This window comes from Cavia porcellus, unplaced genomic scaffold (assembly GCF_034190915.1).
Source record: "Cavia porcellus strain 051 isolate PalLab524CR breed Dunkin Hartley unplaced genomic scaffold, mCavPor4.1 scaffold_16, whole genome shotgun sequence".
NCBI lineage: Eukaryota > Metazoa > Chordata > Mammalia > Rodentia > Caviidae > Cavia > Cavia porcellus.
Window position 1 is genome coordinate 59579324 of NW_026947499.1, and position 16141 is coordinate 59595464.

Genomic DNA, 16141 nt, shown 5'->3' on the forward strand with positions numbered 1-16141 from the left:
ACTTGATTCAAGTTTTTCAAATATATTTTCTTAATTTTATGTAGACACTGAAGTTTATAAAACCCTCACTCGCAGATTTCATGAGGATCTGACACAGCCAGCCTGCAATCTTCCTGCAGCACTACGAATGTATGCCTTGTAGAACAGTCTGACGCCCTGTGTGCCCCAGAATGTAATTTTATTATGAACTAAGCATCTCACACTTTGCATTATGGACCTGTAACACAGTAAAGCCCACGCTGAGGATGGGGGAATAAAAACTACATTGTTTTGCAGTCATTCTACTACAGTCTAATTCTAAACTATAGATTTCAACCAACATTTAAATGTACTTTCACATGTCTAAGATGAAAAAAGAAACAGATCCAATAGATAAAAGTAACCTGCCTCCAACACCCTCAGGTTCCAGCCTATCCCAGGATCAAGTGCAAAAGGGAGAAGAAAGCAGCATGCTTTCAAGTGCTGCACTCATGAAGCTAAAAAGGTCCATTTTTTTAATCTCAGCTGTATACACTAAAATTTCACTACAGAAATGTCACAATAATGGTACTTAAGGCAGCTGAAGGACAAATGAATCACTGTTTTGTTCCTACTATGACTTCCAAATGCTGGCCAAAAGCTGGTTTATCACTGTAATTATCACTGTAATTCATCCTAAAGAGATTTATAATAAAACAAAGAATGGTAAAGACTGCTTTATTGGTGGCAGTTAGTACAACTCAATAAATATTGATCCTCAAAGAAGAGCTCAGTTATTTATAACATTACTGGTCCAGAGAGCTGAATGAAACTGAGCCACGTGATTGCTGGTTTGACTGAAGTCATTCCGGCTTCTTGGGAAATGATGCCATAGCCAACTCATATATGGCATATGCAGTTCCTGAAAAACACAAACAAGAACTTACAGCAGCTCTCAGACTTAAGTGCACTGTGATAGATGCTGGCAAGTACTACATGTAAAATATATTTAATATGATTTTAATATTAGTCAATTTCTATACAAAATGTTAAGATATCACACAACATTTCTATCTCAAGTGTCACCAAAAATTTTTAAAACAAGATTAAGAACACAAATGAAGTTGGGTATACTGATGCATGCCTACAATCCCAACATGTGGGAGGCTGAAGCAGGAGGATCAGTGTGAGTTTGAGGGCAGCCTGGACTACATAGTGAGACTCTATCTCAAACACACAAACACACTACATATGAGTAATACATATGTGTATATTAACATAAAATTTCCTGAGAAACATTGATTCAAAATCACCCCTTCCCCAGAGTCAAAAAATATGGACGCCTTCCCTAAAATATGTAATCAACATAAAATCAAGAATGAGATTGTCACCATATTTAATACTAAAAATAGCTACTAAATGGAATTTTGTATTTAAAACTAATTACCAGAATGCCTAAGAAAGGATTACATTGGTTGTAAAGATTACAGGACATTAGCTTACTAAGAAAGCCAAATGTCAGTGTCTGTCTTGTTTATAACTGTCTCCACTTTTTTACTCCATTCAGTCAAAGAACCTTGGCATGAACATGGGGTCTTTGCAATTTGAATTCAAACCCCAGCTTCTCCACACAGAAGTAAAGTCAACTTGAGTGTTTAATCTAATTCCTGCATTCTTAAAAAAAGGATAATGGGGGCTGGGGATTTAGCTCAGAGGCATAAGCGCCTGCCTTGCAAGCAGGCAGTCCTGAGTTCGATCCCTGGTACCAATAAAAAGACCAAAAAAAAAAAAGGATAATGACTCTATATGGGGTTACCGAAATCCAAGTTTTTGACATTGTCAACAATATGATGGGGACAAAGTAATTATGCAAATACTGAGAGCAACCATTCAAATTCCGATGTTCCTACTACTCCAACATGTGAGGTACTTGCCAATACTGACTACTGGATCTAACTCATTGAAAAAATATCCAGTATCTTTGCGTATGTAAAAGTTAAGTATTGTTTTGTACAAGTTTCGTTTTAGTCATAAATACCTATATACAGGCTTTACATACGCAAAAAAAAAAAAACGTTATGTCTTGCTTGGTTTGGTCTTTTTGAGACAAGGTCTCATTGTGCAGTTTAGGCTGGCCTTGCACTCACTTGGTAGCCCAAGCTAGCCTCGAACTCCCAGGGATCCTCCTGCCTCCACTCCTGAGTGCTGAGATTACAGGCATGTGCCTGACCAAAATATGTTATTCTATATGAAAATTAAAATGTTTAAAAGTCCTTGCAACGAGAGGACTGGGTGATTTGCATTGAAAAACTGGATCCAAAGCCATTAGTGATGACCTTCAGAAAGTCACCTCTATCACAAGATTAATCATTAAATTTTATTGGTGCAATTTTTTTCAGACATCAAAATGTTCTTATAGTCTATGTTTCAGTCACCTTCTTGAATCCTCGTATCAGGTACAATAAGATGTCACATTCGAGAGGCAGACTGCCTACATTAAATTACTGTCACAGCAAAAGTAATGAAGTTATTGTTGCTTTTCTATAAACATTCCACATGCCAAATGCCTTACCACCAACTGTAAGAAACATAGTGGCTCTATACAAGAGGGCATCCGCTACCCCGCCCTTCAGATGCACTGGAATCCCATCGTCCTCCTAATAGAGAAGAAAAGAAGACATTAATATATGTGGCTCTTATTTCCAATTAAGTTCAAAAACAATCATTCTTATAAAATGAAGCAGCTCCTTAAAAACTCTTTAAATATCAAAATTTCTCCCTCGAAGGAATATATAACTATTAAATATGAGTTGAACATTTTATATATATAAATTATCACCACACTTTAGATTTAGAGGGAAGGATTTTTTTTCTCCTTTAAAAAAAAAAAAGGACAGGGGATTCTGATTTATATGCCCAGTTTCTAATACAGGATCTGGCAAACAGTAGATATGTATCTGTTGAGTAAAATACTTTATTTTTCTGTAATAAACATAGTACTTTTCTATCCCTTGAAATTTTATTTGGGAAAAATAAGACACCACAAAAGTCATTCAATCTAAATATTACAAAAACAAACTGTTCTACATTACTAGATCTCTGTTTTATAACACACTATCAATTCTTCTAAATTATACATACTTTTTTTACTGTGCAAAACAAGATTATGTATGCTACATTATGTCATGTACAATTTTTTTGCTTAATAGTACCCTAAAAGCCATTTTATTAGTCCATTTAAAGCTATCTTATTCTTTTCAATAGTATTCCACCATGCAAAAATATCTTAACTGCATTAGTCAATTTTCTAATAATGGGTATTTAGGCTACTGGGGTTTTATTAAATTAAAATTCTCTCTGCCATTTTTATATTCTTAGGCAATTATTTCTGCCACAAAAATTTTTATAAGTAGACTTCCTAAATGACAGGGTGATTTTTATACACATCCAAACTGTTGTACCAATTATACTACTTGGCATATCACATGAAAGTGCTGTGGACAGATGTAGATATACCTCACACCTGGTAAACATACCTACTTTAAGTTCTTCTAAAATCTTGCCAACCAGGTAAGGGGAAGTAACTGTTAATTTTTTGGCACCTCATTTTACTAAGACTGATGCACAAGGTAACATTTTTATAGAAGCTATATTTTTCAATTCCTGGAACAGATAAAGACGTAACAGTCCTATGATTTATAAAGTCAAAGAGTATCAACTCCAGGTTAGGACCGTTTCTTGATGACACTGAGATGGTTAAGTTGGTCCACAACAAATCTACGGCATGGGAGAGGAAAGAGAATACAAGAACAGCTTGGAAGGGCGGGTCAACTGCAGGGCCTCCAAATGCCTGAGCCCCAGGTACCAAAGCATGGCAGTGCTCTTGCTCCTTGCAGGCAGTTGTCTACCATCTAATCTGCTTCCCTGCAAATCCACAGTTCATGGCCATCTGTTCTTCCCATCCACTGCCTGCTTAGAATCCCCCTGGGGCAGAGGCCAGGGAGAGGCAGGCAGGACAGGGACCCAGCCATGCTCCTGCACCTTAGCTGTTGGCTGTGCTGCACTTAATTTGCATATCTGATTGATGTGTAAAAGTTCTTCGCATAAAGAATATTAACCCTTTGTTATACCTTGGAAATTTGCTTTCAATTTGTTCCATCTTTTATGCTTACAAATAAATTTCAAATTTTTACATTACCAAACCTTATTAATTTCTTTCTATACAGTTGCTCAGTTTTTTAAACATTTTCTTAGGAGACTTGCCCATGCCTAAGATTATAAGAAATATTCTCTTCATATTTTAGTGTTTTAAGGAGGTAATAGTTCTATATAAATTTATTTTCTTAATATACTACATAAGAAAGGATGTAACTTTGTTGTAAAAACAGCTATTTTTTCCAATATTAATTTATTGCATACTTTCATTGTGACATGCCATATCCTTTAACATATATTAAATGTCCACATATATATCTGATCTGTTTCTGGGTTCTTTCCCTGGTTAGTGTATTCCTGTATAGTTACTACCCCAAGAATGCCAGTTCATCATAAACTTCTTTAAAAAAAAAAATCACCATGGAAGCTGAGGCAAGATGATCTCTGCAAGTTCTAGGCCAACCTGGTCTACAAAGTGAGTTCAAGGCTAGCCTGAACTGCAGAGCGAGACACTGTCTCACCCCTTTCCTTTTCTCAATTTGCTCAAGTGTCCTTAAATACAGCAATCAGTCAAGCCAGCTTACAAGCCAGCTTTTTGTTTTGTTTTTATTTCTGATACAAGAGGCTCATTAACAAGCAGACATCTCTAGATTTACTTATCTCTACCTTTTGGTATTCAAATTATTACAATTTTCAACTTTGTTTAAATTATTTCAGTACCTGAAACAGCTTTTGTTTCTGTGGAACTTTATTTTCAAAATGCCTGCGTGAAGCAGTGCTGATGGTCCTCTGGGCAATCTGTCGGAGAGCCTGAAGTGGGAAAGCCACATACATTAGACACATTTAGAGCCTTAAAAAGCCTTTCAAACCAGTCATTTTCAAATCCGGCACGGTGGTGCACTTCTAGAATCCCAGCACTCGGAAGGCTAAGATAGGAAGATCACCACAAGTTTGAGGCTAGCCTAAGTTACAAAGTAAATTCAACAAGTTCATGGCCAGCCTGGGTTACAGAGTAAGTTCAAGGCCTGTCTACACTACATAGTGAGACACTGTCTCAAAAACCAAAAAGTAAAATAAGTAAATAAATAAACCAGCAATCTTCAACCCTTCATGTTATAAGACACTGACATCTGTTTTGCCAATAACAAAACTATGGGCCAGTATTCTGATTTTTCAATATGTTCTCGATCTTCTGCTTTGTTATTACATTCTGCAGTCTCCAAAGACCATATTCATAACCTCTGCCTGAGCAGAACCCGTAGGTTTTGAGAAAAACAAATAATACGCAGGTATTTAAAAAAATGAAGGATGGATAATCAACATAGTTAGGTGAAATGTTTTCATTTAATATCCATTAAAAGCCATTACTTGGCACCAAACACGCCAGCATGATTCTTATTAAAATGTTTCCCTCGAATCTTTTGTGATACTCAGATCAAACCCATGCCTTTGAATATGCTAAGGAAGTTCTGTCACTGAGCAACATTTTCAGCCACCTACGAAAATTTTATGAGGGTATAAATGTTTCTAGCATGACTTGTACTACATATTGAACTGAATTAAATAATGAAATAAACGCGTGCTCCACTTCCTAAAGTAAAAGATACTGAAAAGTTTTATGAAACATGTTAAATACAATAGTACAAAATAAATTGATGACTATTTTCTCTTTTTTCTTGAAATTCTGGAAAATATGTCACCAGCCCAAAGTCGGTGGAGGGACAAATGGCAATGGAGAAGGGGTTCATGAAGGCAACACTACACTTCAGCCCCTGCCTACAGCTGAAACTGAGTGACTTACTGTGCCAGAACCACTGAAGCTTGCAACCTTCAAAAACAAAGGACGTTTCTCCGCCAAGCGCTTCCGGGAGTCAGAACCCCGCGGAGCCGTAGCTTCCCTCCCTTGGGAGCGACAGGGAACCAAGGAGCCGCAAGCGGTGGTGCCGACGGCTAAGCCACAACCGTAAGGTCACTCCCCATTCCCTCCCCCGTCCACATCTGCCCCGCAACGACCGGGGCGAGGAACCGTCGTAAAGTAACGCCGCGCGAGGACAAGAATCAAGGTGACTTCGGGAACCGCCTTTGGTCCTCCTAGAAGCGTTCGTCCTCGCCTCTGCGCCCGACCCCTACCACTGTGGCGAATACGAACCCAGAAACGCCTTACCAGCAGATTCCGCAGCATCTTGCAAGTTGCGGCCCACCAACCGTGACGTCCAACTACTAGGAACTGGAGTCACTCTGGTCGACACCGGAAACGGAACCAGACAGAACGCCAGGCTTTGCGCAAGCGTACCGGAACACAACTCCATCCGGGCGGGGGAAAAGCTTGCGCAGCTCACCAAAGAGAGCGGAAGAAGAGCGCGAGCGCCGCCCGGTTCTTGCCGCTCTAGCCGCTCGTCGCTCGGTGCCCGGCTCTCGGTCGCCTCCTAGAGGGAGGCAGTGGAGACTGCGAACAGCGAATCAACGGAAATCAGGTAAAACCAGTGGAAGGTAACAACAATCAGGTAACAACAGGTGTTACAGAAGACTAGTGTTTTGAACGAGCGCTCAGTTGGCGGCTGAACAGGCGGCGAGGCGAACGGTGGTTGGTGACTTTGGGAACACCGAGACGACTCCGCTCACGAGGACCCGCGAGTCCCCGCCGCAGGCTACGCTGTGCAGCGCTGCTGCCCTAGGCGCGGAGACGACCTGGAGAGCCGTGCGGACCGCGCCCCCTGGGGGGTGCTTAAAAGGAGGACTGCATCCCTGATCCATTTAATATTAAAATTATTCTAATCCTTGGAGGGTGTTTTCGTCTACTGCGTGTTAGTGGGTCCACCAAGTGACATGTCCCATTCTAAGTCTCTTCCTCACCAAGGTTTATGAAAACCCAGCTTGTGTCTTCCTTCGAGACTGAAAGGGCCTGGTTTTTCTTCTTTTGAATTACAGGCTGTGGTCAATCTTTTAAGTATGTTTGCCACATGCCAATAGCTATCGAATGAAGATTTCAAGTTTATTGTCTACAATTTGAACTTGTTAAAACTGTGCTGTTTTTGCCATTTAACCAGCGTGATTGAAATATCCTAAGAACGGATTATGACTTTCTCACCAATTCCCTAGTATTGCTGTTTAAAGGTATGACAGATCTAGAAAGCGAGTATTATAGATAGCTAAGTTATTTAGAAATACCAAAGGCATTCAGGCACAGCTGGGCCCCTGAAATAGTGCAGAAGACAACTGTGGCTGCAGATGCATCCGTTGAAAACCAGGCCTCGAGAAAAAGAGGAACGACTACCCCCATAAGCTTGTCCTAAGGAGGGACAACAGTGATTAATAATCTCCTGAGGGAAGGGGGACCAAAACCTCAATCCACCCCTTCTAGGAAAGTCCTTGTGCGGCCCATGTGCACGTCTAAGTTACTTGCTTCCCCATTTGGCCCCCATTTAGTCAATATTGCCTAAATGACTGTTGTTATATTACTGGTTCACCAGTTTTGTACTTCACACCTACCTTGTGTCACCTACCTGAGCGACTGTACTTGTAATCTTGATTATAGTTCTGTCCCATCTTAGACCTGCCTTGCCTCATGGTTTTATTCTATGAAACTCCCCTGAAAAGACGGTTCTCTGGTCATCCACTCAAGATCCTTCTGTCTTAGCTTTTCCTTTCTTGATAAACACTTTCTACTCTTAAAACTCCATTGTTCCTAGAATTCATTCAATTTTAGAGAACAGGAATGCATATCAGACATCTAGTAGGTTGGGATTTATATTTCCCTTACATTACTGGAGGTCCTGTAACAGCCCTATGTCACTATGACTCTGCCAAAGAACAAAGAATTCACATTTAGTAGATCTTCACATTGATGAAGATTCTTAGTTTCTCTCACTTAGCACGGTGCAATATTTTTACTGGATCATTCCATCTGTAAACACAATCCCATTTTTTAAAAAACCTATCATTTCCAGTTACCATCCCATTTCTATTCTTCAGAAGACTTCTTTTACACTTGTCTTTCCTTCTCTGCTCCCCACCCCCACCCCAACAGTGTCTCACTATGTAGTGCAGGCTGGCCTTGAACTCACTTGTGTAGCCCAGGCTAACCTATAGCTCATGGAGACCCACCAACCTCAGCCTCCAGAGTGCTGGGGTATTACAGCTGTGCACCACCATGCCATGCTTCTAACTTCTTGACTCCTCTGGGCAGGCTTTCACTGTTGTTGTTAGATTTCTCATAGCTTCCATGTTGCTCCATTCATACCCATTTCAATGTTCAACTTTTCCATCTGTCCAGACCAGGATTTACATTCAATTTTGAAATAAACCATACATGCAAGACAGTGTAACATGATGGATAGTTTGAGCTGAAAACACACACACGTGACAACGTCCAAAGTGACATTTCCTTTCCGCTCAATGTATGTTCACATAGAGAGCTAAGGAGCAGATCAAACTTAAAACTGAGCTGAATTCTGTTATAACAGGGCATGAGGAACCACCTGGAGGGAGACTGACGCTGTGGGAGGATCAGATTTTATTCCTCTGTGCACAGGTGGGCTGACTCGAGAGTATCAATAAACATCTAAAGGAGGAACTGAATAGATACAGGTTTTACAGATAGGGCTGCAGTTTTTAAAGAACCCTAAAAAAATCTGGATGGAATGTTTGACGTCAAAAACTAGATGACATAAGCCCAGGTGTGTAGATGAAACTAGCACCAGGAAGCGGTTAAGTTAGATCCTCAATATCTTTACTGGCTTTACTTTCTATCTGTAGAGGGCAAGCCATCGCCAGGAATGGAGAGTGAGTTGTTTGTAGTAGCCAGCCCAAGTCTCTCAGATCACTCTCAGGCCAGTTCTGATAAATTCTACTTTCTGTTCCTCGTCTTTAAACCTTCTTTCTACAGTTTCCTCAAGACTCAAACTTTTAACATTTTCAATCATAACCTATGTTATGAGTTTTACTGGATTTTTTTAGGCACACTCAGAATTAGCAGATTTCTGAGTTCATCCTCTCATACATAAATTATTTTCAAATCAGGCTCCATTCCAAAACAGGAACTTGTTTAAATCCTTTTTCTTCTGTAATATTTTAGGATGCTTCTTCTGAAAAACACTACCTACATAGGTTCTTCCCACGCAGATGGAAATTTTGAGGCAGATAAAAAAGTCTTCCCAATGTTAGGTATCAGATGTGAAAATACTAACTGAAAGTATTCCAGTTACTAATGAAAATTACCAAAGCAGTTACTCATTTTTTTTCCTTAAAAAAAAGTTTGACTTTGATCCTGCCTTAAATTTCTTTAAATTTGAAAAACAGAATGCAGAAAAGTCTTGTGATTTGGATGGTGTGTGTCTATATGTATACACAATTCTGGAACTACACAGCACAACTTAAATCTGTTTCTAATTTTGCAAAAAATGATGTAGAAGAGCCTCATGTGAAATTAAATGTATCTAGTTAGATAATTCCTTATTTTGTCACTAATATGGTCAGGGCTTACAAGGGAATGAATTTAATACAGGACACATAATTTATAGGATTATTTTATAATATTAACCCAGTGAGTCAAATGGAAAAGTGCTGGAATATTGAATAAATTATCTAACTGCAAGTCTTGTTTTTTTTTTTTTTTTAGTTTTTATTTTGAAAGTATACAACAGAGCAAGTCAGAATAAAGCCAACTAAGATCGTACAGTGAAATTGGTACAGAACTTCACAGCAGGTTACCGGGATAACAGTAATAGGTATCACAGTATATTTTGTTATCTTTATAATGGTTGTTCTTTCAATCCTGTATATCAAAATGAGATGAAATATAGAACACTATAGAACTTACAAAACAGAATATTGAATACAGCAGTACTATTAAACAGAAAAGATCAAAATAGTAATAAAAATATTTGCCTTCAAAGAAATGATAGAAGGAAGTCCCCCTTATTTGCTATGGTCAACCTTCCAGGAGATGCTCGGATTTCTGGTTCCCATTTGCTAATGGGCGGGGGGGGGGGGGAATAGGGGAAGTGGGATATTTGACTCTAGGCCATGTAGCAGTATGTTCACTATTGCTAAGCAGGGAGGCAGGATGGACATTTGTTTTCACAGCGTCCTCAGTTCCAACATGGCGTGGATCTCAGGAGACACTGCTAGTTCTCCCCCTGGAAGTGCTGCAGTCTGCCACCCTGCCTCCGCTTCAGGGAGGAGAGGTGCTTGCTTGGCTTCCCAGAGTCCTCATTGGTTTTTTTTTTTTAATCATTAAAGGAGTAGGGCTAATTACTTTTACCTCTACCTCTACAGTTATTTGATAAACAATTTCTTGAAACATGAAAATGAGTCACTCTTTGTAAAATTATTACCCACTTACTATGAATGTTAATACTCTGCAATATGCTCAGAGGTATATTCTTTAAATCCCTGAACTTCCGGACGCATTTAGTTAGGAATATAATACACACATAACTGTAAATTTAGTGCAGACATAAAAGTTTCTCAGGTAACTGGTATAAAGAAGTTACTCTGAGAAATTCAAGACAGGTAGTAGTCATTTAAAATATTTTGAAAAGTCAAAAATTTTAGCAAGCTTCAGTAAAATCAGAATGGGAGGATTCTAAAAGCATTCCAGACTTACAATATTATTATAAATAGCTAAATTAGGTAGAAATACAGTATGCAGTCAGGCAGGATTGGGCCCCTGGAGGGAGTCGATGCAGATGAGAATCCATCAGGACTATGGCTGGAGGCATGCCTGAAGATTAAGTCACAATGGATAGTTTTACATGCTTCCTTGAAGGATGGACTGAGGCTTGGGATTATTGATATCACCCTTTTGAGATTTCCCATTATGTCATTAGGGGTTGGCCATTCTCATCTATGAAGACTAAAACCACTAAGACTAAAAACGAGGTAAGGATTACAGATTATCGACCAAGGTTAATGATGCCACCCATATACCTTTGCTACACTAGATAAGTATTACCTAAGCAACTATACTTGCAATCTTACGGGCTGATAATTTTGACGCATTTTGTACCCACCTTATGATTCTGTTCTATGAAATTTTTGAGTGGACTCATTAACTACCCATTTGGGATCCCTATCTCAGCAGCTATTCTTATTTCCCATCCCCCATTCCTCATCCCCATTCCTTTTCTCCAATAAACTTTCCTACTCAACCTGTTTCATTAGAATTCATTCTTTGACTTCAGGGGACAGGAACTCGGCATATATGACATCTAGCATTTCCCCTATAAAATGATTAACCACCTGAATTTAGAATCAAGCACAGTATATCACAGGAACTGTAAGAGGACTAGAAAGAGGCCCTACCTGCCCGGGAGAAACAGCAGGGAAGCCATGCAGGCCCCACCCTGTGCACCAGCAAAAGCCCTACCCGTTAGGGAGAAGCAACAAGAAAGCCATGCAGCCTCCGTATGTACCAGCAGAGACTGTCAGCCAGGAAGAAGCAGCATGGAAGTGGTGTGACCTCCGTGCACCAGTGGAGGTCTGTCGACCAAGGAGAACCAGCAAGGAAGCCGCCTCTGCCTCCTCAGCCCCTTAAGTAACAACATGACACAGGCTAAGACGATAATAACCAAAGTAGGGAAGCAACCTGACATTTATGTTGGTGACGTGACTACCTGGGGCCAGTAGTCTTTATAACTATTTAGACTATAGCAATAAGCAATCAATATAATAAAGATTGTGGATTTCCTACTGTCCTATCACTGTTTTTACTGTTGTTCTACTCCCTTTAAAATAAAAAAATGAAGTTTGTATAGACAGACAAAATAGAAAAGCAAAAAGAAAAAAAAAAAGAGGACTGGATTGGGTGTAAAAAGGTAACATTATAATGAAGAACTTGTAAGTCAGATCCTGACTCAATAGTGAGATGAAGACAGTGGAGTGTAACTCACGGAGAACATCTGCCTAGCACGAGTCCCTGGGTCCAATCACTGCCACAGGAAACGATGATAATGACTGAAGGCAAATCACACTGAGAGCAAAAGTACCTCCATTTTGTTTCCTAGTCTCCATTTTTACCAGCAGTTAGACTTTAAATGAACCTTAACCCTACTTCCCTAGAATAGCCCCCTCCCTTGTTAACCACAAAACCCATAAAGGAAGGAACAAGTGGTTTGGCTGGAATACGTATGGCCACATCCTGAATGACAAACCAGTCAGGTGTTTGGAGAGGTGTCTTGTCACACTCTAACAAAATGATATGGTGTAACATAGTCTCCAGAGAAACCAGGAGATCCTGCGACCCCCTAAGCATGTACTTTAAGATAATGGAAGACAAAGACTCAGTGTCAGCAGCTTCAACTGCATAGCTGATCCGTTGTCTTTTGGCTTTTCAAATAAACTTGTTTCTCAATTCTCGGTTCCCATGAGGGAATTTCTCACTTTTGCCTTACACTTCAGTTTCTTTATCCTTAAAATGAAGATAACAGTCCTTATAGGACCCATCACTGGGTGCCTATAAGGACTAAGTGAGGTAACTCAATAAATATTAGTTATTATTGTGGGAGGAAAGACTGGCTAGGAGAAACATAAACAAGAAAAATTCAGATAGAAAATGTAACACCTGCAGAGGCAAAGATGAGACAGTTACATGCTGGAGAATTACAAAGAACATGATTTGGCAAGACAACTGGAGGATTGCAGTAACAGTGGAAAGCCGACTTCAATGATGAGTATTAGCTTGAAGGTGCCTCAGCACCATTCCAAGGATTCAACAGCCAACTGTCATAATGAGAACTCTATTTTATAAAAATCACTTTAATAGTAAGGAAAGGCAGGATTGGATGTAAGCTACTGGAATCAGAGTCAGTCAAATGGCTCCTACACTAATCCAAGGAGGAAAACCTTACTTAAGAAGCAAAAGGATGTATATAAGGATAGAGAGAGCCAATTAAGAGGAATTACCTTCAAAACTCAAAATAATGTGCTGACTTATTAGAATAAGGTGAATGAAGAGCTAGTGTTTCTCATTACAGGACTAGTCACAACTTTTACTAAATCTAAGAATATGACACCTCCCACCCATCTCGGAGCTGGGTGGAGTTTAGTAAGCCCTGGGCTCAAACTTTGGTCCCCATCCACTCCTAACAACTCCTAACATGTTCCCAAGGGGTGGTTCCTAGTTTTGCCTTAGTAACCTGATTAACTCATATTACCCTAATCAATAGTTCAGGTAGGATAAGAAGGCATAAGGAAAAGAGAATGCAAACATGGTAAAAGAAACAATAAAGAATTTAAAACTGCTCAGGGAGTATGTACTGTAACGGCAAAGGGTGAGGGATTCATCCACAAGGCTGAGTGGGAAACAAGGGAGATTTAAGAGCTGCAGCAGTCAGCAGCAAAATGAGGCAGTAGAAGCTGCTGACCCCAGTCCTCTGCTCTGTTTTCCTTGTATACCATGTGTGAGTTCACAAGGTCAAGAGGGTTGCCATGGATACCACTTTTACAACACCATCACTGCTTTGGAATGTTACAGGCTTCTTACACATCTGGTTAATTGACACACAAGAATGTGGGCATCGGGCAATCTGGCCACCTTGAGATAAAACTGTTCCTCTTTCCATACTTTACAGCCAATTAAGACAGAAGAGGCCTTTAGGAAACTGGGCCAAAGTTTACTCACTGTTTTAAAGTGTAACTGCCAGCTAAGCATCTAAGCTACAATCCATAGGCTATCACCTAAGTGAAGTTTTTGAGACTAGGATTTAGGGGTTACAAATGCCCTCACAGCATAAGGTGAGAAGCAAGCACGACATAATTTCCAGACTCTCAACATTTCATATGGTTCTGAAAATCACAAGTTACAGCCAGACACTAAAAAATGGACAGGGAAATAAAATTCCTATCCGCTGAACAAAAAGATGAGGTTAGTTGGTCTGGTATTAAATGCTTTTTATGCATCATTTACCTTATTTCTCCAAAAAATGTCAGTGGATGCTAAATTCCCTTAGCATCTTAAGATGCAGTTGGTAAATATAAAAGCCATATGAGCTGGCTTCTGAAACATTCCCTAATGCAGTGCTTCACAGAGTGTAATCTATGGCTGAATGTTGACTTGCCAATTATTTACTATTTATCTAAACCTTTTATCAGAAACAAGATACAAATAATTTGCCAGGTGGCACTGTGTTAGTAAAATCTATTACTTGTAAATTACTGTCCTCAAACAGAGAGCTCTCAAATATTCTTTTGGAGTCTATCAGTTATTGAGACTGGCCCAAAATACAAGAAAAGGTATCAATATGAACAAAAGAAAAAAAGACTAAATAAAAATAACTAAAACCCTTACGCTTAGCAAATGAGAAAATAAAAGAAATAATACATATATATCCATCAGTATTCTCAAAAAAGATATTGTATACATGAACCAAGACTAGGAAATTATGAAAACAACAGAAATGAAAGAAGGCTTAGAAACCAGAAAGTTTTAAAATATATTACTAATTCAACAGAAGGGAGACAATTTGGAAAAAATAAATTGAAGAATTCTAGAAAGATGAAACAATAGTATGTAAATAACCAGAGAAAAAAGAAAAGGAAATCAGGCACCAAATCAGAAGGCCCACCAGTTCAGAAGCAGAATGAAAGCTATAAAAGGGGTGGGGGGCAAGGACTCCAAATCTTGAAAGAAAACTACTACTCACAATGAAATGTGAGGCAGCAAAAGACATTTTAGACACAGAAAGTCTCGGAAAATTTATCTTTCATGTCAGACTTCTAAGACATATGTATGTTTCAGAAGGGACCATGAACAAAGAGAATGAATCATGTAACAAGACAATATGCAAGAATAACAATGGGAAGTTGTAAGATACCAGCTGCACAGCAAGCCAAGAGCAACTAGTACAAACTAACATGGAACTACTGCAGAAGAAGTCTCTTGCTAGTGAAATCCCTGATGTTATTACTAAGAATTTGGGCATAATGGTAAGAGCACAGTAGACTTGATACAGAACCAGGAGTTTCAAGATAGGTTTGCAGAAAACTACCCAAGTGTTAAAACTAAGACAACTATTTTTTTTTTTTTTTTTTAGACTAGTCAAGTGCAGTAGTGAGAAGGGGGGAAAGAGTAGAACAAGGAGTTCAATCTGTACTGACTGTGAACAATCAACTGAGATAACTCACTACCTTCGGACCAGCCTAAGACAACTATTAATACCAGAAAAAACAAAATTATACAAAGAAATGTAATCATGGTACCATCTAGAGTATAGGTTATTTTTATAGTCATAAATAATAACTAATCTGTTTATTAGTTATTTAATATATAACTATATAAAACAAGATACATGTTAAAGCTAAGTCACCATGTAACACTATCAAAAAGAAAACTATCCAAAATCTAAAGTCAAACAAAAGTAGAACAGACATTGTTTTGATAAACTGAGAAAAAAAATACAATTTTGGAGTCAACATAATAGTCTAGGAAGGAAAGATAAGTTCAGGAAGGGAGAACTGTTTTTCATAATCAAGCACTTAGAACTTTACTGTTTGATCATTAAATTGTGTATACTCATTTATTTTATAGATAAATAAAAGCAAATAAAGTCACCGTAGTCTGATTTGTTTTTAGAAAATATACATTATTTTTTTTTAAAAATACATTATTTTAAAATTGTAAATGACATTAGAAGATATGTGATTTTAGTTTACTGAATGATGCATGGGCTAAAAAGTGATTCTAAAACATTTTACTAAACCACCCAAACTCTACGACAGACACTTAAGAGATCAAAATTCTTGTTAACAGCATCAGGTCCTTTTTCCTACTACCAGCCCCTCAAAGCTGCATTCATAAAGAATGAAACGTTACAACTTGTCCAATAAAGACGTGCACATAATACTTTTAACACAGTATTCCCATAAAGGCAAGAAACAGGCTCAGACAGTATGCATTAACCCTGAGCGCTGTCTCCCCTTTGTAGTCAGTCCCCTTTTAACTTCCTGTGTGATCTTATTTTCATTATCCATGTCTCTGTTTACCAAAGTTTTTTCTTGATATATCAAACTTAGCTAGCCTGACTACAGC

The 16141-nt window shown here is 38.8% G+C and overlaps 1 protein-coding gene across 1 annotated transcript; it reads right to left on the reverse strand.

The window, feature by feature from the left end:
- Window positions 1-680: 680 nt before the first annotated feature.
- Window positions 681-6476, reverse strand: LOC100721748 (cytochrome c oxidase subunit 7A2, mitochondrial). The gene is made up of 4 exons (XM_003477903.5): window positions 6278-6476; window positions 4834-4923; window positions 2531-2615; window positions 681-880 (listed from the first exon to the last, which is right to left on the reverse strand). Exons 1-4 carry the CDS (start codon window positions 6293-6295, stop codon window positions 822-824), a joined length of 252 nt encoding a protein of 83 aa, XP_003477951.1. The 5' UTR covers window positions 6296-6476; the 3' UTR covers window positions 681-821.
- Window positions 6477-16141: the final 9665 nt, after the last annotated feature.